The sequence below is a fragment of the Vigna unguiculata genome, chromosome 10 (genome assembly GCF_037176805.1).
Source record: "Vigna unguiculata cultivar grain cowpea cultivar isolate G323 ecotype 2 chromosome 10, ASM3717680v1, whole genome shotgun sequence".
Classification (NCBI taxonomy): Eukaryota; Viridiplantae; Streptophyta; class Magnoliopsida; order Fabales; family Fabaceae; genus Vigna; species Vigna unguiculata.
The window spans coordinates 5,522,099-5,547,974 of NC_140801.1; the positions used below are offsets into that span (position 1 = coordinate 5,522,099).

General features: G+C 33.0%; 1 protein-coding gene and 1 pseudogene across 3 annotated transcripts; both read right to left on the reverse strand.

Moving 5' to 3' along the window:
• Positions 1 to 10,133: 10,133 nt before the first annotated feature.
• LOC114166214 (disease resistance protein RUN1-like) lies at positions 10,134 to 14,170 on the reverse strand. Of its 2 annotated transcripts, none has more exons than XM_028050908.2 (5): positions 13,523 to 14,170; positions 12,351 to 13,422; positions 12,081 to 12,257; positions 11,225 to 11,956; positions 10,134 to 10,762 (listed from the first exon to the last, which is right to left on the reverse strand). In XM_028050908.2, the coding sequence occupies exons 1-5, from the start codon at positions 14,026 to 14,028 to the stop codon at positions 10,313 to 10,315; spliced, it is 2,937 nt and encodes a 978-aa protein (XP_027906709.1). In that variant the 5' UTR covers positions 14,029 to 14,170; the 3' UTR covers positions 10,134 to 10,312. The 2 variants fall into 2 exon arrangements, with proteins under 2 accessions (XP_027906709.1, XP_085523960.1); XM_085667834.1 differs by having other exon boundaries at positions 12,351 to 13,345; positions 13,523 to 13,648.
• A 6,928-nt stretch (positions 14,171 to 21,098) lies between these two features.
• On the reverse strand, positions 21,099 to 25,486 carry LOC114167150 (TMV resistance protein N-like; annotated as a pseudogene). The gene is made up of 5 exons (XR_014984982.1): positions 24,925 to 25,486; positions 23,733 to 24,816; positions 23,389 to 23,649; positions 22,553 to 23,281; positions 21,099 to 22,075 (listed from the first exon to the last, which is right to left on the reverse strand). The product of XR_014984982.1 is annotated as a TMV resistance protein N-like (transcript).
• Positions 25,487 to 25,876: the final 390 nt, after the last annotated feature.

Sequence of the window (25,876 nt, forward strand, 5' to 3'; positions counted from 1 at the left end):
TTTGGATGGCCTTTTGATTGTGTCCAAATCAGATTTCATGCAAAAATACCCTTGAAAAGCAGTTCCGATAGTACTTGTGCAAAAAGTTGAGTGTAAAAAGACACTTATGGAATCAGAAAAGGACACTTTATTCTTGAACCAGAAAAGTTGGTTTTTAATTCAATCTTCAGTTCCAATTAGTTATTTAAGTTGTTTGGTGATGATTCATGGAGATGGAATTATTTGGATGCCCTGTGGATTGTGTCCAAACCAAATTTCATGCAAAAATACCCTTGAAAAGCAGTTCCAGTAGTGCCTGTGCAAAAACTTGAGTGTAAAAAGACACTTATGGAATCAGAAAAGGACACTTTATTCTTGTACCAGAAAAGTTGATTTTTAATTCAATCTTCAGTTCCAATTAGTTATTTAAGTTGTTTGGTGATGATTCATGGAGATGATTCATGGAGATGGAATTATTTAGATGCCCTTTGGGTTGTGTCCAAACCAAATTTCATGCAAAAATACCCTTGAAAAGTAGTGCCTGTGCAAAAAGTTGAGTGTAAAAAGACACTTATGGAATCAGAAAAGGACACTTTATTCTTGTACTAGAAAAGTTAGTTTTTAATTCAATCTTCAATTCCAATTAGTTATTTAAGTTGTTTGGTGGTGATTCATGGAGATGGAATTATTTGGATGGCCTTTTGTTTGTGTCCAAACCAGATTTCATGTGAAAATACACTTGAAAAGCAGTTGCAGTATTGCCTGTACAAAAAGTTCAATGTAAAAAGACACTTATGGAATCATAAAAGGGCAGTTGATTCTCGAACTAGAAATGTTGGTTTATATTTCAATGTTCAATTCCAATGACTTGTTTGAGATGTGTGGTGATGATTCATAATGATCGAAATATTTGTATGGCCTTTGGATTGTGTCCAAACCAGAAATTATGTAATAATACACTTGAAAAGCAGTTCCAGTACTGCCTGTACAAAAAGTTCAGCGTAAAAAGACACTTATGGAATTACAGAAGGACACTTCATTCTCGAACTAGAAAAGAAGTTGGTTTCTAATTCAATCTTCAATTCCAATTAGTTCCAATTAAGTTCAGAAATGTTAGACGTTCATTGTTCCTAGTAATGAGTATGGTAAAATTGGAATATCCTATTTTGCACTAACATCTCTTAAAAAGTTGTTCATAAACAACACACATTTGCAAGCCAATAACTTCAAAAAATGCACAATATGCCTTTTTGCACTAAGATGTTTTCTGTTCAAAAAATGTTGATGAACAACACAAATATTGAATCCAAGAAATGCAATTCCTGCACCAAATACATAATTCTGGTTTTTTGTTCATTGCAAAAAGCATCAAATGTCATTGACAAACAACAACAACAAAGCTTAGAATGTGTTTGTCAATGTCATTGGACTTCAATGTGGAGAGTGTCCTATCCACCAAAAAATGTTATATCCATTAAACTTACAACCTGCAAAAAGAAATATATTTTGCAGAAGAAGAACACCAAAATTAGGGCTTCCAATTGTCCACGAAGCTATGACAACGATCCACCTCTATTATTCTTTCCCAAAAGAGCACTGTCGCTTTTCCCTAAACTGCACTCTCGCCTTTAGTTTAAACTGCAACGTTCAGTTCTTTTTTTTCTTACTTTTCCTCACGTGCGCGTGTATCATAATCTCAACATTCACTCGAGCTTCTCTCACGTGTCACTGCTCCTCTTTCATTTAAAAATATTAAAATAATGGATGCCACGTAGGCGGGTAAGATTGGGGTCAAATAACTGAGGCATTATATCATTTTCCTTCCATAAATATGTAGAATTTTAAAAGTATTTTCTTATAACTTGAAGAATTTGAAATACCATCATAAAAGTAAGAATTTCATGTTCTCTGGTCCTGACTTGTTTTTTTTTTTTACCAAAACACTTATTTATGTCTTATTTTGTATCTGCAGTTGTCCATTTGTAAAGTTTCTTCATTTGATTTTTTCTTACTTCCAACAGTCAGCATGGACTAGTTTCTTATTCCTGGTCATCACAATTAGGGAGTAGCATTCTTGGTAAATTACCTTGAAAATTTGAATACAAGTCTTTAAGCTATAAATATCCAACCTGTTGGGTGGTGTATTTTACTTCAATATTCTTAATCTTTCTTTTCTTGAATCTTTCTCATGCACACTTTTTTGTTATATCTTTTTTAGAAATTGTTCATGTTCATGTCATGTTGCTACCTAAAAGTTAAGGTCATAGACGATAATTATATGTAAAATTTTGTTTGATATAATTTGTATTTTTGTTATTTTCATTAATAAAATATGAAAATTTAACAAATGAATATTTGTACTATTTTATTCAACATTTAAAATTTAAAATGACAAACTCATTCAATCTAATATTTAGTTATTGTTGAATAAGATCTAGGTAAATTTATAATTAAGACTTGAGTAAGTTAAGTTAAATATCGTCAATAATACATTATAAGTAACTATTTTAAAAAGTGTAGCCAAAACCTTAGCCATGAAATATGTTATCGAATTATCTATACCTATTAATAAAGAAGATTGATTTTTTTTAATTGTTTTATAACCATTTTTGGTGTAGTAATTTTATCATTATCAATATAAATAATTTTATAATTTTTTTAAATTTTAATTAAACTATTTACTGTAAAACTACTTATAATAAATTCATAAACAATATTTACTTTACATCTCACTGATAGACGTGCTTTGGCGTGTTTTCCACTATTACAGAGTATAAGGATTGTTTGATTGGGGACTTAAGATTGAAGTAACAGCTTGAACGGGCTTTCAATTGCCCCAATTCTTGGTCATATAATGATATCTCATGATTAGCTTAGAAGATATATCTACAATTTATGGAGTCAAATTTAGAATACTTTGTTTTGACACCTCACGCTTACATGAATTATTGAATTATTTAAGGAAAAGTTATAAACACTAAGTATCATTGTCTAGCACAACCTAGCTAAATTTACACTCTCTGAATCACCTATTATTGGTTGCATGTGAAAGAGAAAATTAAAAGAAAAAAGAACAAGAAAACTACAAACATGAGAGAATTATATCAAAACTCATGTAAAAAGGAACTCAACAAACATAAAAAATATCATAGCATAAAATCTTGTTTATGAAGTATCTCATAATCAACTAACGTATATTTGTTATTAGTGTAAAAATTGAATTTTATAACGATTTATTATAACAATTATAATCTATTTGTCATAAGTGAAGCACAGTGAAATAATTGTAAATATGATCATGTCTATATTAGTTATTACAAGAATGAGCATAAAAATTGATATAAAAAGTAAGAATAGTGACAATTTCGTAATAAATTAGAAGACTTTTTATGTCAGTTACACCTAAAATCGATATAAAAAGTGAGATGATGACAGTTTTGTAATAAAGTAGATGATTTTTTGTATCAATTATCTTTGGAACCGACATAGTAAATTGAAGTAGTGATAGATTTTATAATTTACAAGTTTATTAAATTATTTTTAATTTAAAATCGTATCTCCTCTATGGTAGCTCTCATTCTCGCTATGCTGCTTATAATGAAATTAAGATTTTGTGAAAAATTTGGGAATGGAATAAGAGTGGACTTTCTATGCTGGTTGTCGCATAGCTTACATAGAAAATGAAAACTTTATATACTACCAGTATCTATTTCGATATTGAAATCAGCATAAAAATCTTTTCTAACCAGCTTAAAAATCCTTCGCCACTAGTGCACAAATATTAAAGTAGATCAGTATAGTGAGATTTTTCACATAATTATGCAAGATACTTTTTGATAAAAGAAATATTGATTTTGAGTGCAGATTTGTTGGATACAAAGGAGTGGTCCTCACTATTTTGATGAGAAGAGAGGTGACAGACATATCATGCGTATGGAATTCCACATTTGCCATTCCATAGAAGCCATCACATGGAAGAAAAAGGATTTTTGCACGAGAAAATTGATTATGGAATGATAAGAGTAGGTTCTTCCCTCTTTATGTTTTGAGGTTATAATCGCTAGAAAAAAATAGTAGAATTAAAGACCCATGTCAAATGAATATAGTTGATTAGGCCTATTTGTATAAGGGTGTAAAAATAGTTGAAAATAAAAATATTTAAAAGAAGTTTCGTAAAAGTAGACATAATATATATATATATATATATATATATATATATATATATATATATATATATATATATATATTATCATTCTCACTAATAAAAAAATGAGTATATAATTTATAAGTGTAAAAAAAAAAATCACACATATTTGAAATATAGTCATTTATTCCTTTAAAATTTTCAACTCATCAATAATTAAATTAAAACTAAAACTTAATATATATATATATATATATATATATATATATATATATATATATATAAATAAATATAAACATAAATAAAAGGAAAATATATAATAAATAAGTCATAATTAAAATTGAAAATAAAATAAAATATACTACGAAATTAATATTTTACTTTTAAGTATGTCAAGAATATGTTTCTGTTTTTACTTTCTTTTTTTAGTAATGAAAGAAAAGATGTGAGAAATAAAAAGAAAGTTCATCTCTTATAACTTTTACTCTTTAAATGAAAACTGTTGGAGTTGAAAGGGAAATAATTTAATCGGGAGAAGGAAAAAACAGAACCAGGTAAAGTGTACAGTATTATGAGATTGATGTGAAGAAATGACTTGTTTTATTCAATGCAGCAGCAATACATTTATAATAAAAAAAATAAAACTGACAGTAACCACATAACCATGATTTCAGGAAACGTGAATAACAAACATACTTGCACCTAAAGTTTAGGAAGACCTATTGACTAATTAAAAAAATTAAACAACGATCTACAGTTACAAAAAGCAGATATTTAACACTCCTCCTTGCTTTAGGAACTGCTGCACACTCCAATTCTTTTTCTCAATAATTCAAATTTGCTGACAGGCAAAGGCTTTGTGAACATGTCAGCCAACTGATCTTCAGACTTGCAGTAAACTAAGTTCACTTCTCCATTTTGCTGCATCTCCCTCAAAAAATAGAGCTTGATGTTGAAATGTTTTGTTTTCCCATGACATACTGGATTATTTGCAATTGCAATTGCTGCCTGGTTGTCAACAAAAACCTCAATTTTATTTTTCTGCTGAAAGTGTAAATCATATAGAATCTTTTTCAGCCATAGAACTTGATTTACAGCAGCTGTTGCTGCTATGAATTCAGCCTCTGCAGTGGATTGTGCTACAATCTCTTGCTTCTTTGTGCACAATGAGAAAACTCCTGAACCTAAGTTGAAACAATACCCTGAAGTGCTTTTCATGTCATCATAAGATCCAGCCCAATCACTATCAGAAAATCCACACAACTTGAAATTTGTACACTTCTCAAATTTGACACCATAATCAAGAGTGCCTTTCACATACCTTAATATTCTTTTTGCTGCTCTTAAATGCACCTCACTAGCACAATGCATAAATCGAGATAAGAGACTTACAACAAATATAATGTCTGGCCTTGTTGCAGTTAGGTACATTAGACATCCAATCAAGCTCCTGTAGTATCCTTCATCAACTTTATCAACACCATCTTCCTTGATGAATTTATCTCTTTGATTCATTGGTGTGCTAACTGCTTTACATTCATCCATTTGAAATTTCCTCAATATTTCCTTTGCATATTTTCTTTGGCAAATGAACACTTGATTTTCACCTTGTTTGATCTCAATTCCAAGAAAATAGATCATGAGACCAAGATCTGTCATTTCAAATGCTTGCATCATTTCTTGCTTGAATTCTTCAATCAACTTTGTGTCATCTCCAGTTACTAAAAGATCATCAACATATAGTGAAACTATGAGAAAACTATTTCCCTTATCTTTCACATAGAGAGTGAATTCAGATAAGCTTTTTGTAAAGCCTATGCTTAATAGGTGATCATTTATTCTACTATACCAGGCCCTTGGAGCTTGCTTTAGGCCATATAGGGCCTTTCTTAGTAGATAAACTTTATCTTCTTCACCATGCTTCACGAATCCCTCTGGTTGCTCCACATATATTTCTTCTTCTAGAACTCCATTTAAAAATGCTGATTTGACATCCAACTGGAATATTTTCCAGCCCTTTTGCGCAGCTATAGTTAACACCAATCTGATTGTATCTAATATAGACACAAGAGCAAAAGTGTCAGAATAATCAACACCAAAGATTTGTGCATACCCTTTAACCACGAGTCTGGCCTTGTATTTGTTGATTGAGCTATCTGCATTAAGCTTTGTTCTAAAAACCCATTTGACTCCAATGACTTTTCTGTTTTCAGGCTTGTCAACCAACTCCCACGTTTTTTTTTTTTTTGAATCATAGACATCTCCTCCTCCATTGCATTTTTCCATTTTGGGAGTCTTAGTGCTTCCTCACAGCTAGCAGGTTCACAAATAGCTACATTACATCTTTGATAGATGTCAGACAATAGCCTAGTTCCTCTGATTGGAGGATCATCTTCCAATTCATCTTGCAACAGTTATGTGGTTTGTTCTCCATGATGATTATCTTCTATAATTGGAAAGAATTCTGTTGTGCTTTGTGAGTTCTTCCAATCCCATTTCTGACCTTCATTAAAATGTACATCTCTAGTGATAGTCATCTTTTCGGTTTGAGGATGATACACTTTGTAGGCTTTCGAAACAGAACTGTAACCCACAAAGATGCCTGGAGTAGCCTTCTTGTCAAGTTTATCACGCTTAACCTGAGGAATATATACAAAACAGACACAACCAAATACTTTAAGGAAGGTTAGAGAAGGTTTATACCCATACCAAGCCTCAAATGGAGTTTTGTCTTTCAAGGCCTTGGTTGGAAGCCGATTTTGCAAGAAAACTGCTGTATTAGCCGCTTCTGCCCAAAATGTTTTAGGCAGCTCCTTCTCATGCAACATGCATCTAGCCATCTCCATCACAGATCTGTTTCTCCTTTCACTTACCCCATTTTGTTGAGGAGTGTAAGGAGCTGTCAATTGATGCGCAATTCCTGCTTCTTCACAAAATAAATTAAATTTTGTTGATGTATACTCCTTCCCATTGTCTGATCTTAGAAATTGAATCTTGTAGCCACTTTGAGTTTCCACCATTTTCTTGAACTTCATAAATACTCCAGCAACTTCATGCTTGAATTTCAAGAAAAAAATCCAGCACATTCTTGTAAAATCATCTATGAACAAAATAAAGTAGAGACTACCTTGTAGTGATGGTGTTCTTTGAGGTCCTACCACATCAGTGTGAATTAGTTGCAACTTTTGAGAGGCTCTCCAAGATGATTTGGGAAAAGACTTTCTGTTTTGTTTACCAAATTGACAAGCATTACAATTTGAAAGATTTTCAGAAACTGTTGGTACACCTGGAGACATGTCATTCTTCTGTATTTTCAACATTCTTTCAAGATGACAATGACCTAGTCTTTTGTGCCAAAGTTCTGTGAGATTGGCTTGAGTGTAATAGGCTACATTCTTCTCCTTTGTTGGATCAAATGAGAAGCTTTTACCTCTCATTTTAACCCTTAGAACCTCCCGGCCAGCAATGTCAGAGATAAGGCAGTTTTGATGTTCAAAGGACACTTTAAATCCCTTTTCCATCAACTGTCCTACACTTAGCAAATTTTGATCAATGTCAGGTACATAAAGAACATCGGAGATTATTTTTGTACCTGAGCTCGTTGAAATTGCTACGGTTCCTTTTCCTTTTGCAGAAATATAGTCACCATTTCCTATTCTGACCTTTGAGACTTTAGTAGGCTTTAAGTGCTTGAATAGAGTTTTGTCATACGACATGTGGTTGGTACAACCACTATCAATCAACCAACATTCAGAGTTACTCTTTGCTGAAAAAGTTGAAGCAGAGAAAATATGATCTTCGTCATCTTGCTCAACAACTTGGGCATTGACTTCATGTTGTTTGCTTCCACAAATTACAGCTTCATGTCCAAGTTGATTACACTTGTTGCATTTTGCATCTGGTCTTTTCCAACACCTGAATGGTGGATGACCCAATTTTCCGCAGTGCTCACAAGGTGGGTAATTTTTCTTTTTGCCCTTGCCTTTGTATGTCGTGTTTTCACCGCTTGTTTGTTTATGCTTCTTGAAGTTTTTCTTTCCACTGTGATGCTTTGCCGGTAATGCACCTTCAACCACTTGATCTTGTCTCATAAGCCTCCGTTGCTCTTGGGCCTGCAAGGCATGTAACACCTCTGCCAAGGTAATCTTGGACAGATCTTTTGTGTTTTCTAGAGTGGTTATGGATGCCTCATACCTTTCTGGCACAGTTACAAGAATTTTTTCGATAATTCTGCAATCCAAAAAATTTGTGCCAAGTAATCTTACCTTGTTAACAATGGCAAGCAATATGTCTGAGTACTCTTTAATGGTCTCAGACTCCTTCATCTTTTGAAGCTCAAATTCTCTCATCAAATTCAACACTTGCATACCTCGAATCCTTTCATCCCCTGCATACTCCTTCTTTAGATACTCCCATATTTCTTTTGCTGTTTTTAAGGTCATGATTCGAGTGAAGAGGGTTGCCGAAACACCAACAAAGAGACATGATTTCACCTTTGCTTTCCGAGTTTTCTTCTCCTTGTAACTTTTCATCTGGGTCATGGTGGGATTTTCGGGCAGCGGAAGGATTTCGTAATCTTCTTCAATGGCTTCCCAAAGATCCAAAGCCTCTAGGTAAGCCCCCATTTTTATCGCCCAGGCATCGTAGTTCTCTTTGTCAAAGACCGGAGGTGCTACTTGGGAGAAATTTGATTCAACGTCCATTGTTTCACAGGCCCGTAAGAAAACAGCTCTGGATACCAGATTGTTGGAGTTGAAAGGGAAATAATTTAATCGGGAGAAGGAAAAAACAGAACCAGGTAAAGTGTACAGTATTATGAGATTGATGTGAAGAAATGGCTTGTTTTATTCAACGCAGCAGCAGTACATTTATAATAAAAAAAATAAAACTGACAGTAACCACATAACCATGATTTCAGGAAACGTGAATAACAAACATATTTGCACCTATAGTTTAGGAAGACCGATTGACTAATTAAAAAAATTAAACAACGATCTGCAGTTACAAAAAGCATATATTTAACAAAATAACAAAAACGAACAGGAGACAGTATAAAATGATATTATATTTTCTATTCTTTAATAGTTTTCATCAGTTTTTTTTATTATATTTTTTTAATATTTATTAATATTAGATGATGTTATTATAAAATAAATTGAAAATCCTTGTATTTTGTTTCTCATTATTATGTAAAAAATATATTTAGTTAAAAACTGAAAATTGAAAAATTATAATGGAACTTATATACAAAAGTAAATTGAAGAAAAAAACGATATATTTAAGTGATATATAAAAAGAAATAATAAGTGTAAAAACGATAAGTGAAATTAAACCTTGTTACATTTAGTCTTAAATAAAGGGATGAGGCTACAGTGAAACGAAAACAGAGACTGCCTAGAAGATAACAAAGCAAAATACATAACAAAAAAACCGAACATCATCTGCCTTTGTGTCTTGTTGATGAGATATTATACGCCGAAAGGAAAAAGAATTGACACAAGGAAAATGATTTTTTATTACTAAATTTTAACAATTTTTATTTACATTTTTTTTATAATTTTAGATGATCTTTTTTAAATAATTTTTTATTTTTTTATTTTTAATAATCTAAAATATTATTAAAATTTAGTAATCAAAATATTATTTTTCTTAAAAAAATAATCAAAAGAAAATAAATAAAATGTTGGAGTTATCCCGTCTATAAATAGATCCTCTTCTACACTTCCAAAAACACACATTTGAGCTTTTCTGTCTCGCGTAATCTTTGTCTCTTTTTCTTCTTTCTTTATTTTATGATCTTGGATTTAGTTATGTACTCTTTTTCAGAGTTTCTTGTTAGTCTCGGAATCCTAAAATATTTTGAGAAGTTCTGTTGTAATATGAAAAACTTGCAGAACACATCACGTATAAGTTCTTAAGGTAATGATTATACACGTCTTAGGAATCAAGAACTTTTGGTGTTTTAGATAAGTTTTTACAACATATAATAAACAACTTAAGCCAAGCCAAGGAAACACAATGTGAGTAGTGAGAAGCACGGCTAAAATAAACGTGAATTTCTTAACTGTAACCCATACACTAAAGAAAAAGAAGGAAAGTATGGGAAAGATAACTAGGAATCGAAAACACTTATTTCCATCACTAAAGTGATCCTGCTGTTGTCACAGAAAATAAATGACTTACTAGAAGTCACATTACAACTTTCTTTATGAATCTGGTGAGAGAATGTTTCTTTGGCTCAGACGCTTTTTCCATGTTCTTTGATTCACCACATATCAGATACACCGCAGTCTTCTTGACCACCAATCCATTACCAAAACTCACAAACATCTCCACCCTGTCTCCACATCCTAAATTTGACCTTATACCATTCCAATCCTCATCATTAAAGCAAATTATTGTGTCAAGGTTGTGTATATGGAATGTACACTTTGTGTGATTAACAATTAAGATAGTAGTAAATTCAGGTTCAATGACTTCAGGAGTTGATAAATAAACAACACACAAAGCCATTCCCTTCATGTCACGATCTTGAGGCATAATGAAAGAAACAGAGTGTCCCTCACCCATATGGGCCAAACAACAAGGATCATTGACAGTTGGGAGAGAAACTTCACACCACTCACTGCTTCTCAGTACCTGCATCATAAGATAAAAGGCTTCGTCTTCTGTAATCATTATTTTAAATTTAGAATTACAAAGTGGGGATTTATTATCAAAGAAACAACAATTTAGTACATAATCAAAACATACCAATGCTAATTAATCTAAACAAATCTGATTAATAGTTTTTTTGTATGTATCATCGCTGTCATTAGTGATTTACAATGCATTTCTATTTTTTTTTCTCTTTTAGTATATTTCTACCACGATTGGAAATATAGTAAGAAAGTGTTGAAATAAAAGCAAAATCACTTGTTGGTTAGTTGATTACCAAAATCAGAAACTTCTAGACGAGGTTGTGTGGCAATAGAAGTGAAGAGTGTTAAAATTTATTATTGTAGTTTCAGTTAGATACTTCATTAGGATTATTTTATATTCTCTAAACAGATAAAATGATAGTGAAGGTAATAAATAAACAAGGGAAAGCTAGAAAAGAACCTCAGATATGCTATAGCTGACACTGTTGAAGAATTCATTGCATCTTCCAACACCAATCAAAGAAGACCTTACGCGATGCTTTGAAATTCCTGATTCTGTAGTATTTGCAAAATATTCAACCAGAATACTTTTTACTTGTTTAGATAGTTGAAACTCGGTGTTACATTGTACCAAAACACTTCGAAGATTTCTAAGGCTACTACTAACTGATGGCACAATATCATCCCAACTATTATCCTCCTTATCCATGCAAAACAAATGCATGTAAGATATGAGATTCATATTTTGTGACATCCAAGAGCGAATGATAGAAGGAAAAAGATTATGAGACAATCCCTCAAATCGACGTAGGCATATATATCCAATGCTTTTTGAGCTTATAACTGAAAAAGGAACATGTTTGACAGTTGTATTTTCAGCGATTAGAATTGTCAGGGATTCCAACTGTGCTATATCTTTATCCATTAGGTCAATCTTCGAACAACCAGAAAGATTCAGTGTTCTTAAAGATTTCAACTTATATATCTCTTTCGGGAGATTGCTTAGACTTGTACAGTCCTTCAAATCTAGCAGTAAAAGATTGCAGAGACATCCAATAGATTGGTGTACTTTGCGTAATCTTCGACAACATTTCAGAATAAGCTGTTCAAGACATGGTAGTCTGGTAAAGTCAGGGGTTGTTGTTAGATAGTTGGAGTGACTGAGGTTAAGGACTTTTAGCGACCTCAAAACCTACACCAAGATAGATTTTTGGACAAATATTATAAACGAAATAAAAAAAAAAAGTAGTACAAGTTATAGTAATTTATTTTAATTAAGCTTTGTGTCTTAATGAAAAATGGCTCGTAATGAAAACCTGGGGTGCGAACTGATCAAATGCTATTGCATCATCTGCACAAAATTTGTTATCAAGGTATTCTGAATAAAACCCATACGGACTGATCCATCTCAGTTTCTGTAACAGGTACTCTGGATTTAACGACATTTCGACTTGATCCAGTTTCTGAAGCAACAATTGCGTGGCTTTTGTCCCCTGTCATGAAAGGAGCAAAGAAAAACAAATGTTGCACAGGAAAAAGTAAACTATTTCAAAGAAATTTCAAACCACATATAAAAAAGTTCTTACATATTTTGTATCCTTATCAAACAACCATGGCCTGTTCTTCGAAGGATCCTTTTCTGAAATTTCTCGAATAATTGTTAATCCCATTTCTTGTAGCAAAGGATGCATTCCAAATTTGTTGTTCTTCGTGACTTTTAAGAGGTTACGCTCCAAGAGAACTCTTATTCCAATATCAACGTCTATTTGACAACCATTTAGGATCTTCGTAGCATAGTTTCTGCCCTTGCCAACAAAGAAACGAGATACATAAAGGAATAAATCTTTTACCATTTGATTCTGTAAACCTTTGAAGCATATGTTCAATTTATTTTCAACAGAGGGTGAGCCAATTTTTTCTAAATCACGTAATACCCCATACCATTCTTCTTTCGTTCTTTCAAATAAATTACTTCCAATGACTTCAAGGATTAGAGGTAGTCGTAGACAATAAATAGCTATTCTTCTTGCAAGGTAATCGTGTTCTTTTTGTTTTGGTTTTGCTTCTCTAAGTGCGTGCCAACTAAGAAGCTCAAGGGACTCATTGTCATTCATTGGCTTCATCCGAAAAACATAATCAACTCGATGTTTTTCCAGTAGCTCTAAATCTTCTGCTGTCACGATTATTACAGTTCCTCCACTAAACCAATTACGACATTTCAGTAGGTCTAAAAGTTTACAAAATTCAGGCACATCATCAAGTACAATGAGCACCTTTTTCCCAGAAAGTCTTTCCTGAATCATTCTACTTCCCATATCAAGGCTCGGTATCTCCACCCTTGTTTTGAGGACATCTAAAAGAAGTTGTTCTTGTAAAGGAAGAGTCCCTCTTATTCCGCTAACTCGTGTAATATCTTCAATGAAACTTTTGTCCCTGAATGTAATTTGAATTTGATTGTAGATGGCTTTGGCAAGAGTGGTTTTACCAGATCCTCCCTTTCCACATATCCCTATTATACAAACTTTTGTGGATTTACTTTTGATAGTTCGAATCACATTTTCCACGCGGGATTGTAATCCAACTGGAAATTTAGTAGCAGAGAAGACTGATAAATTAAGAAGGCTCTTAACAATTTTGTTCACTACTTCAGCATCGCTCCTTCAAGTATAATAGCAATTATGGAAGAAGTCATGCATTAACAAGATTAAAGTACAAGCTAAAAATATTGTTGGTTGAGTGAGTGAGTGAGTGATTTTACCTGTAATTGCTCTCATCCCATCCAAAGCAATTTGCAACTTTGGTGAGTGCGTGGCTCCACCTGGACATGCCATGCTCCAGTTCTTGTTCTGAAAATGTTTGGTGTGCAGTTGCTTTAAAGGCTTTTCCAAAATCACCTTGCTGAAGACGTACATCAGATGGCGCAATTTCGTAATATACAGGCAGAACGTGTTGGCAACAAGTTTCGTGCCATTTCACGATTTGTTGAAGTTGATGAAGACACCAAGCAGACTCAGAATAGGTTTTGGTAAAAACAACAATTGCTACCCGACAGAGGTTGACAATAGGTTCTTGGATGTGCATTGGCTTCACTGCATTCTGGTGATGAAGGAAAGTGGTGAATCCAACAGCAGAGAGAGCAGAATCAAGATGAGAAACAAATTTTCTATGGATGTCTTCTCCAGTAAAGTTGATGAGTACATCGTAGTTCCGTGGGAGTGAGGACGATAAAGCGGTGAATTCCATGGAAGGAATTGATGAGGCCATGAAGAGTTGGAAGAGAAAGCAACACGGTCAAAGAGATGCAGACACAAAACCATTCAAACTGAGATGCTCATATATAATATTCTATCTTTCAAGCGTACATCTCTACAAAAAATAATTCCACGCCCATGTTTGCTCTGTGATGTTGGAAATAAAAAAAGGAAAATATAACATTAGTGTTTAGGATTTAGGGTTTATTGTCACTTCCTGCACGTGACAAAACTTTAACTTATAAGCTAGTTTAGGCATATATATACACACTACCTTTTCTGAGTGGGACCTTAGTTTTAGTTTTTCAATGATGTTCTCTCTGCCATAGATCATGTCATCAACTTGGGCATTTCACATGGTGGTTTTCTGACAACCTAGTTGATTGGCCAGGTGCAATAACTCCACTTAATACATGTTTTTGTCTCACATGTTGCATTATCAATTTGCTGTAACATACGAACTCTGCATTTGCTGCAGGAACCAGACAAGTTTGTTGCAGCGGCTTCCATCGATCCTGTTTGTAAATGAATGCATGGAGATAGATGATGGTGACTGAGACACAGAGTAGGAGTTGGGTGAGGAGTGATTGATCCTATCACTCACATTGTCGTCTCCATTCCAATTTTCACGCTCTGTTATGATAATCCAAAACATTATGATAATTTTATTATGCTCTTTTTTTTTTTTTTTTTTTTTTCTATTTTGATTTCTATATTACTTTTGTATTGAAAAAAAAATACCAAATTAGATATTGGAAACCCAATTAGTGTTTAATAGTAGTTAATAGCAAATTAGAAGTGTCACTTGTTAAGTGCTTTATGATATTCTTGAGTAACGGCCTGATTAGCTTAGTGTGCAATCAAAAGTTTAATTTTTATAATCTATAACAATATATAAAGGGGATCTCCGTTTTTGTGTCCACTTTTTAAAATACTGATTTTACTCTTTAAATATAATAATTTATTAAATTTTTAAAAATTGACCGTTACTTTTACAAACTTTTTATAAAATCAGATGTCTCTGCTTCTTATCTTCTTCTTTATTTATCAATGGTTATTCTTCTCTAATATATTTCACTTTATTTTTAATAAATATAGTTTTAATATATATATATATATATATATATATATATATATATATATATATATATATATATATATATATACTAGCGTAAACACAGGCGCTATCGCGTCTGTATGTACGCATTTTTTGAATTATATTAATAATTGATGATATTGTAATGTTATTAAGTTAATGAACAAAATAAAAGTATATTTATAAAAATTAAAGTGAAATATATGGAGAAAATATGAGAAAAATAACTGTTGATGGATAGTAGGAGAGAAAAGAAGAAGGAGATAAGTAAATACTTTTATAAAAACTTGTAAAAGTAACCGTTAATTTTTAAAAATTTAATAAATAATTAAATTGTAAAGGGTAAAGTTGGAATTATGAAATGTGGACACAAAAGAGGGAATCCCCTTTATATATAGTTATAGATATTAACTTAATAACATTATAATATTATCACCTACTAATATAATATTACGCATATTTAAAAAATATATATGTACAGGCGCGATAACACCTATGTTACGCTAGTATATTTAAATTTTATTCTTAATTTGTATGAAACTACCGTTTGAAGAATTAAATATTAAATAATGTAAAAAAGAAACTCAAAATTGGTGATTTCAAGAGCGAGAGATATTTTATCAAGGGGTTGTCGAGAATCTTTTTCTTTGATTGGTGCTTTGCATCGAGGTTTGTGAAAGTTTCACCAAATGAAATTAATCTTTAGTTGCTCATAAACGATGAAGGGATTTTATGTCTATGTATTCTAACATTCTAGCATAAAACTAATAATAAAATAAAGACATTTCATAATAATATTTAAAATAGATAATTCAGAATATAAAATATATTAATATAATTTTTGAAGAGATAAAATTATAAAAATATGATATTTATAAAATCAAACTAAACCAATAAAATTTCTATATCAAAATTAACTACTCATGCTTTCAAAGTATCCCACAACTTTAATTGCTGACTCTTTAATCGTAGGTGTCTCCATATATGCATTTTCATCTACTCACACAAAGCATGTGATTATTGCACAAACAAGACAAATAAACACAAGAGAGTAAACTAATTTGAAAAAGGAACAACATATATTAATAAAACATGTTGTATCACAATACAATGCTCTCCAAACAATCACATCATTATAAATCACATAATCAAAGATTATTCTTACTCAATTATCCAGATACATGCACTGATATCAGAGTCACTAGAGACATGCACTTGTGGTGGTCTCGACGACTCTATAGAGCCATTATCAATGAGTTTCACCCTACCACTTACAAGATTAATCCCCTTCACGTTTTACGCCAAGGAAAATTCCTTAGACCAGGAGCTCTTGCTACTGTCACCACAGAACCCATTCTACTATATATATATATATATATATATATATATATATATATATATATATATTTCTATTTCTATTTTTCAAAGAGAACTTATGTTGTTTTTGATGATGTCCATAAGAAAATGATAGCCTATAATAACTGAAATTCAAACAGGACATATATGTTTGTATGAACTTGATGTGTGCCAAGCTAAATGTGTTAAATCCTTCACACTTAGTTGATTAGAATGTTAATCTAATCTATTATGTCACGTCTGATGTGTGTGATGGTTAAATTTGTTGTTTTATAATCACACTATTTGATTAGAATATTAATCTAGTCGATTAGATTAATTCTCGAACATGAACTTGAGCACTATCATAACCTAGTTTATTAGCTAGATAACCTAATCAACTAGATAAACCAGAAAAACAACTCTGCTTTAAAAATAGATTACTGCACCAGTTTGGAGTGACGTTTTTGAGATACCAAAGAGAAGATAAAGATTACTGAAGAGTTCTTGGAGGAAATTTGCATTAGTTCTTCATTGTTCCTCAAGTTGTTCATCAAGAATTCAAGAAGATTATGTGACTGTGATATCAAGCCTTACATAGAATCAAGTGTATTCTTTCTATCATTAGTCTTCCATTGAAATATTGATTTTTAGTTACTGAATTTATGGTTTCTTGTTATTGAAACTTTTTTGTTCTATCACTATGACTATGATAGGTGTTGGGAACTGCGTAATGGTATGCATTTCTTGAAGGGTTTTTCAAGAGTGTGTATCTAGGGTGTAGGAAGTACATAGGCGGATCTTGTATTGTCCTAACTTTTGATGTTATAGTGGAATTTCTAGTGTGGATAGTTGATAACGTCCATTTTTACCTCTTTTGTGTGTTTATTGTCAAGAATAAATAAACTCTTTCCTAGCTTTCATCTTGTTATATCCTCAAGTTTAGTGTGTTTTGTTTTGTTTTGTTTTATGCTTGTTTTGTTTCTAATATCTCTTTTAAGTTTGTTAAATAAGTTAATAGGAAAAAATTGTGGTGGAAGAAAACAAGCAAGAACTCAATGGAGCACGATTCGACAAGAAAATATTGATTTTGAAGCAAATACCTGCATTGGGCGCGACTAGAATCACTCTTAGTGCTTCAAATACATAATGTTGTCAAATAGCCCAAGGCTGAGCGGTGGAAAACTGAAGCTTAGCGCCATAAGGCTGAGTGGTTAGGAATTGGGGCTGAGCGCCACAAGGTGGAGTGGTGGAAAGTGGGGCTGAGCGTCATTCAATTCATAAAAGCTAGCATTGAGCGTTGCTGAGACAAGGCTGAGCGGTGGCGTCACTAACATGTAATAAAATGAGTTTTTAATCTTGTTTCTCGCGAGAGTTTGGACCATTCCTCATTTTGCACGATAGAGAAACACTTTTGGGGTGCTTGGAGAGCCTCTTGAAGGTTGTTAGGGGTGTTGGTAAGCTTTCCCACTCCTTCTTGGGTCTTATCCTCCATTCATGGTCTAAAAGGTCTGATATGCCTCAGTTTTGAAGATCTGAAGCCTAAAAGTTGGCTAATATTACAAAAATGCCACTACGGTAGTGATATTTGGGCTCGGGTGGAATTGAACCGGTGCCAAAAACTGTTTTCTGCCTCGGTTAAAAATTGAATGGAGGCCAAAAATTGTTTTTTGTCGTGGAATTGAACCGGTGCCAAAAACTGTTTTATGCCTCGGTTAAAAATTGAACCAAGGCCAAAAGGTTCGTTAGGGTTCAAAAATCGGGAATCACTTTTTTTCTTCTTCTTCCTTGCGTGCGTGTTCTCTCTCTCAGCCACCCACCTCTGCTGCTACTGTGTCGCTCTAACCATTCATGACTACTTGACATTTGGCTCATTCATATTCTGGCTTGGCAAAGTGCGATTTGGGGCTCGCGAAATGGGCGTGAGTTTGTTATGTTGCAAGTGCATGGCAGACTGGTGTTGTGCGTGGATGGAGATCTTTCGTTGATGGTGGTGAGACGTGTAGGTGGTGGCAGCGTGAAGAAACTTGTCGTTGCAACAGAGCTGGTTTCGCGATTTGGGTAGGGTTTGTGATTTGCTGTAGATGGTTGATTTTTGTTTCCATTTATGCAAGTGTGGTGTTCACATTTTCGTGTATGAAGAACATGAAGGTTCCATGGTGGTGACATGATTCACGAATTGCTCTTACGATGAAGGAGAAGATTGCAGTGGCTGCGGATCTTTGGTTGTGAGTTTCGAACGTGGTGGTGGCTGACAAAGCTGTGGTGGAACCATGGTGGCTGCCTAGGGTTTCTGGTGGAGAAGATGGGATGTTGAAAATGCAGAGAGGCACATATGGCCTCGGTTCTCAGCAAAATCGAGCCAGAATATGGAGCTTCTGCTTTGGTTGAGACCCGAGGCAGAATATGGAGCTTTTGCTTTGGTTGAGACCCGAGGCAAAAAGCTAACATTTTTGGCCTCGTGCTAATATGCCTCGGTTCCAGAACCGGGGTAAAACGACAAAAATAACCGCTGCCAAAAGTCATTCCTGCACTAGTGTGAACATGCTTCACTTGGTCATCCCTTATACACATTCTCCAATATATCCCATACTTCTTTTGAAGATTTTGCACTTGCAATCTTTTCAAAGCCGAACTCGACAGAACTTGGTATAGGATGTACATAGCTACCCTGTCCTTTATATGCCCTCAACACATATATCTGGGCATTCGACTAATTCGTGATGTTTTTTGTTCTACGTGACCATTTTCCACCACCCCCCTTATTTTTTAAGAGCTAAGAAGAGCCTTCATTTTATGGCTCCAATTGTCATATTGATTACCTTTGTCAACTTGGGTTGAGACACATTGTTTGTAACTTTGGTCATTTACTCTTTTTTTTTTTAAACACTTAAACACCCAAACTCTCTAGCTCTTGATACTAGGGTTGGGCAAAGTTAGTTTAACTGTACTAAACTACAATTAACTGAACTATTAAAAACTAAAAATAATTGAACTAATTATACTAATAATTGATCTAAACCGTAAAACAATTTAGTTTGAAGAAAATGTACTTTGATAAGTTAATTAAAAACTGAACTGAAATCCATCTTTGATCTTTTGCTTTGCTTTCTCCATTTCTGAATTTATGATGTCATGACGTTGTGCAAGGCATATGTATCATATAAATTATCAAGCTATACATTGGTTTGTTCATTTTTTTAACTATAAATAATTTATAATAGCTTATTAATTAAGTAATTATAATATATAACTCTTAATAAATAAAATGACTGCATATTTAACTTGTCTTATAATGTCATTAATATTTTAAGTGATTTTAATTCTGGAATGGTTCTTAATAACAACAACTATGATACGAGAGCATTGATGTGTAATACTTTCATTTAAATAAAATAGTTATTTTTTTATTTTATATACTTTATATGATTTTATATGAAAACTTTATATACGTTTTAGTTGATATTTTTAAATTTATTTTAAGTTTTCAAAAATGATGAAATATTTGTTTTTTAGATATAATCTCTCAAGACGAAGTGAGACCTTCAAGTGTAATTAATTTAGATGATTGAAGATGTATTAATATTTTGATTTTAGTGTATTGAAATATGATGCATATTTCAAGTATTATTTCCTAAGCACTTTTAAATTATAAAACAGTGCAATTCAATTTAAAATTAGGGCAATTCGGTTCAAAAATAGCGCAGTTGATTTAAAATCAGTGTAATTTGGTTCAAAAATAGTGCAATTCGGTTCAAAATCAATGCAATTCAATTCAAAAACGGGTCAAAAATAGTGTAGTTAAGTTCAAGAGTAGTGTAGTGCAATTAAAAAATAGTGCAATTAAAAAATAGTGTAGTTCAGTTTATTAGGAAAAATAGAAGTGCAGTTCAGTTCGTTTGAACTATTTTCCAGTTCAGTGCAGTTTAGACAAACTATTTTTTAGTTCAGTGCAGTTATTAATAATGCAGTGCAGTTCGGTATATTTTGCCCAACCCTACTTGATATCACTTTGTTAACAAATTGAGCTTTTGTGAATAACTTCACTCAGGTTTCTGTGTTGTTGTTCCATTAATGTAATAAAAAATAAAATTTATAGACTCATATCTTTGACAATTATACTTGAAATAGACAAAAACAACTAAAAATGGCTAACACATACCGTAAAACTACAACGATTAATACATTAACTACCCAGAATGAGTAATACATTAACTATCCACAATAGCTAATATATTAACTATCCACAAAGAATAATACATTTAATTTATTCCATTTAAGTTTACCTAAAAAACATAAATTTTTTATGTAACATAGTGAACATTTTAAATTATCACAACGTATGTCAATTTTACATTCGGGAATATTGATGAAAATGTTATCCATTAAACACATCAAAATTTCAACCAAAACACTATCTTTATTTCGTGATTCATGCCTTTTTATAAGAGGATTTCTTGATGCAATATTATATGCTAAAAGGGAAAATAATTGACAAAAAGTAAGCACAAGAAAACAAATAGAATAAACAGCTCAACAACTAAAGCCAAAGAAGCACAATGTGAAAAGTGAGAAACACGGTAAACTAAACATGAATTTCTTATCTATAAGCTATACTTCAAAGAAAAACAAGGAAAGGATCGGAAAAAACAAATAGCAATCAAGATTAATTCCATACCGAAAGTGATTACGCTCTTCTCAAAGATGATAAATGATTTTCAAGAAGTCACCTTACAATTTTGTTTATGAATCTATGGACAGGATTTTTCTTTGGCTCAGACTCTTTTACAAAGTTACGAGATTCATCACATATTAGATATACCACTGTGTTCTTGACCACTAATCCATCGCCGAAACTCACAAAATCTCCACCTTGTCTCCATATCATAAATTTGACATTAATCCATATCAATCTTCATCATTAAAGGAAGTACTGTGCTATGGTTGTGTATTTGGAATGTACACTTCGGATAATTAACAATTAAGACATAGAAGATGGAAAAACAAAAACACATCACAAAATATCTTAACAGCTTAAGTAAATCCAAAGAACCACATTGCGATTATTGAGAAACAGGGTAAACTATACATCAATTACTTAACTACAAGCTATACTCTAAAGAGAAACAAGCAATGGATAGGGGAAAATAAGTAGCAATCAAGGACATTAGGATTACCAGAAGTCACACATTACAACTTTCTTTATGAATCTAATGAGACAATTTTTCTTTGACTCAGGCTCTTTTTTCAAGTTATGTGATTTACCACATATCAGATAGACAACTGTGTTCTTGAGCACCAATCCATGACCAAAAGTCACAAAAATCTCCACCTTGTCTCCATATTCTAAATTTGACATTATTCCACGCCAGTCTTCATCACTAAAGGAAATTATTGTGCCATGGTTGTGTATGTGGCATGTACACTTTGTGTAATTAACAATTACGACAGTAGTAAATTCAGGTTCAATGATTTTAGGAGTTGATAAATAAACAACACAAAAAGCCATTCCCTTCAAGTTACGATCTCGAGGAACAGTGAAAGAAACAGAGTGTCCCTCACCCATATGCGCCAAACAATTGTTGACAGCTGCGAGAGAAACATCACAAGACTCACTACTTACTAATACCTGTACCATAAGATAAAATGATTAGTCATATATCTAACTTAGATATTCAATTTGTTTTCTGAAATCATTATTTTAACAATAAAAGCGGGTATTTATAATCAAACAACAATGTAATACATAATCAAAAACATACTAATCAAATCTAATTAGTAGTTTTGTTGTGTACATATCAGCATCATGTCGTTAGGGATTTAGAATGCATTTCTGTTTTGATCTCTTCAAGTATGTTTCTACGATTATTGCTAATATAACAATTATGAAGCAAGTAAGAAGGAGGAAATAAAAGCATAATTGCTTGGTTAGTTGATTATTAAAATTAGAAACTTTTAGATGAAGTTGAGTTACAATAGAAGCCAAGGGTGCTAAAAGTTTATTATTGCTTCTGTCAGATACTTCATTGAGATTATTTTAAGTTCACTTAATTAATAGCTGAAATGATAGTGAATGTAATAAACAAAGTGAAAGCTAGAGAAAAACCTCAGATATGCTATCGCTGACAGTGCTGAAGAATTCATTGTATCTTCCAACACCAATCAAAGAAGACCTGAAGTGCTGCTTTGAAATTCCTGATTCTATAATATTTACACCATATTCAGCCAAAATAGTTTCCAATTGCAAAGATAGTTGAAACTCGGTGTCACATTGCACAAGAATACTTCTAAGATTTTTAAGGGAGCTAAGCAATGGCACAATATCATCCCAACTATTATCCTCCATATCCATGCAAAACGAATGAACATAAGATATGGAATTCATTGTTGGCGACATCCAAGACCGAATGATAGAAGGAAAAATATTATGTGACAATCCCTCCAATCCACGTAGAGATATATATCCAATGCGTTTTGAGCTTACCATTGAAAAAGGCACTTCTTTCACAACTGTATTTTCTGTAATTACAGTTATCAAGGATTTCATTCGCACTGTATCTTTTTCCATTAGGTCAATTATGGAACAACCAGAGAGAATGAAAGTTCTTGAAGATTTCAACTTATATATCTCACGGGGGAGATTGTTTAAACATTCACAGTCCTTCAAATTTAGCAGTATAAGATTACGTAGACATCCAATAGATTGGTGTACTTTGCACAATCTCGGACAATCTTTTAGAATGAGGTGTTCAAGAGTTGGTAGTCCTGAAAAGTCAGGTGTTTCTGTCAAGTGCATGGAGTGGCTAAGGTTAAGGAATTTTAGAGACCTCAAAACCTGCACCAAGATAGTTTTTCTGACAAATACTAGAGACGAATAAAAAACGAAATAATAACTTTTTGATTAAGCTTTATGTTTTAATGAAGGATGGCTCGAAATAAAACCTGGGGTTCTTTCCAGACAAGTCGAAGAAGACTGTGTTTTAAATCAACCGCAATTGCGTCATGCAAATAAAAGTCGTTAGGTAGGTATTCTGAAGAAAACCCTTGCCAAGTGATCCATCTCAGTTTCTGAGAAAGGTATTCAGGATTTTCAGCGAGTTTCAGCTGTCGGTCACTTAGATAAGGTTCGAAGAAATCTTTTGTGGTTAAAACCATTTTCACAGGCAATCTCTGAATGACTTTTGTTTGTTTTGATGAAAAGAGCTAGGAAAAACAAATATTTGCACATGAGAAAACAAACACTTCCAAAATAAGTTTCAAAACCATAGATAAAGAATGTTTCTTACAGTATTATCCGGTAGTGCATATTCTACATCCTTATCAAACCACAGTTCACTGTTCTTCCCAGATTCCTTTCCTGAAATTTCGCAAATAATTTCTCTTCCCATTTCTCGTAGCAAAGGATGCATTCCAAATTTGTTGTTCTTAACTTTTATGAGGCCACGTTCTATGAGAACTCTTATTCCAGTATCAACGTCTACTCCACAACCATTTAGGATCTTCGTAGCATAGGCTATGCCCTTGCCAATAAAGAAACAACATACATCAAGGAAAAATTCTTTTTCCATCTCATTGCGTAAACCATTGAAGCTTATTTTCAATTTCTCTATAACATTGTGCGGAGGAATTTTCTTTAATTCAAATAAAACAGTATTCCATTTTTCTTTCGTCCTTTCAAATAAACTATTTCCAATGACTTCAAGAGCCAGAGGTAATCCTCCGCAATAAGCAACTACTGCTTTTGCAAGGTCATTGTATTCTTCTTTTGGTTTTGCTTCTCTAAATGCATGCCAACTAAGAAGCTCAAGGGACTTGTTTGCGTTCATTAGCTCTATCCGATATACAGAATCAAGTAAATAATGCTTCAGTAGGCTTTCATCTCTTACTGTAAACATTATTACAGATCCTCCACTGAACCAACGACTACAATTTCGTAGTGCTAAAATTTCAAAATAGTTAGGCACATCATCAACAACAATGAGCACCCTTTTCCCATAAAGTCTTTCCCAAATCATAGTTCTTCCCACATCATCGCTAGGAATCTTCACCTTTGTTTTCAGAATATCTAAAAGAAGTTTTTCTTGTACATGAATATCCCCTCTTATTCCGCCAACTTGTCCAACATCTTCAATGAAACTTTTGTTCCTGAATGTACCTTGAATTTGATGGTAGATGGCTTTAGCAAGGGTGGTTTTACCAGATCCTCCCGCTCCACATATCCCTATTTTACAAACTGTCATGGATTTACTTTTTATAATTCGAATCAGATCTTCCACGTGGGATTGTAATCCAACTGGGAATTTAGTTGCAGACAAGACTGGTAAATTAAGAACTCCTTGAACAATTTTGTCCACTAGTTCAGCATCACTCCTTCAAGTTCAATAGCAATTATAGAAGAAGTCATGTATTACCAAAACTAAATCACAACACAATCACAAGCTGGAAATATATGTTCGATTGAGTGAGTTAGTGATTTACCTGTAATTGCTCTCATCCCATCCAAAGAAATTTGCAGCTTTGGTGAGTGCATGACTCCACCTGGACATGCCATGCTCCAGTTCTTGTCCTGAAAATGTTTGGTGCGCAGTTGCTTTGAAGGCTTTTCCAAAATCACCCTTTTGAAGACGTACATCAGATGCCTGGATTTCGTAGTATACGGGTAGAACATGTCGGGAGTAAGTTTCATGGCCTTTGATGATTTGTTGAAGCTGATTAAGACACCAAGAAGATTGAGAATAGGTTGGGTGAAAACAACAATTGCTACCCGACAGAAGTTGAGAGTAGCTTTTTGGATGTGAGTTGATTTCACAGCATTGTGGTGGTGAAGGTAAGTGGAAAGACCAACAGTAGAGAGGGCAGAATTGAGGTGAGAAACAAATTTTGTGTGGATTTCTTCTCCAGTAAAGTTGATCAGCACATCGTACTTCTGTGGGAGTTTGTATAATGAAGAGGCGTTATCCATGGAAAGGAATTGATGAGAGGTCATCAAGAGTCGGAAGAGAAAGCAATAATGCCACCATATTTAATGTTTGGTTTTGGTTTAATAGCTTCAAATAGTGTTGGTCACATTTTTCTTCGACTTATTTAATTGCAGGTTTTGGTTATTGACTGGATCTTTAGCGTGTCGTATCGGTCATTATGTTGACTTTAATGTGTTGTACTGGTTATTATCTTCACTTCAACAGCAAGAGCTTCTTTTCTTATTCCATCTCATTTACTAACCTCTACAACTAAATCTGTCTAAGAATTGACATACAACCATTGAAGAGTCTCCATAAATTGTTAAAAAATAAAAAATAAACATTCAAGTTTTTGGTTTATACATTCCCCTATTTTTTCACTTTGCATTCAACTAAGTACTGTTTTTGTTTTAGAAACTGAGATCAGGAGAGCTCAATTTAGTTTTAGGCAATTTATAACATTATTTCAG

Bases quoted from the DNA above. Each gene is read 5' to 3' on its own strand.
- LOC114166214 (XM_028050908.2), bottom strand. From the start codon at position 14,028: ATGGCCTCATCAATTCCTTCCATGGAATTCACCGCTTTATCGTCCTCA. The intron at 12,258-12,350 runs GTAAGAACTTTT...CTTTCATGACAG, and splicing joins TTGATAAGGATACAAAATAT to GGGACAAAAGCCACGCAATT. The intron at 11,957-12,080 runs GTTTTCATTACG...ATCTTGGTGTAG, and splicing joins TTGATCAGTTCGCACCCCAG to GTTTTGAGGTCGCTAAAAGT.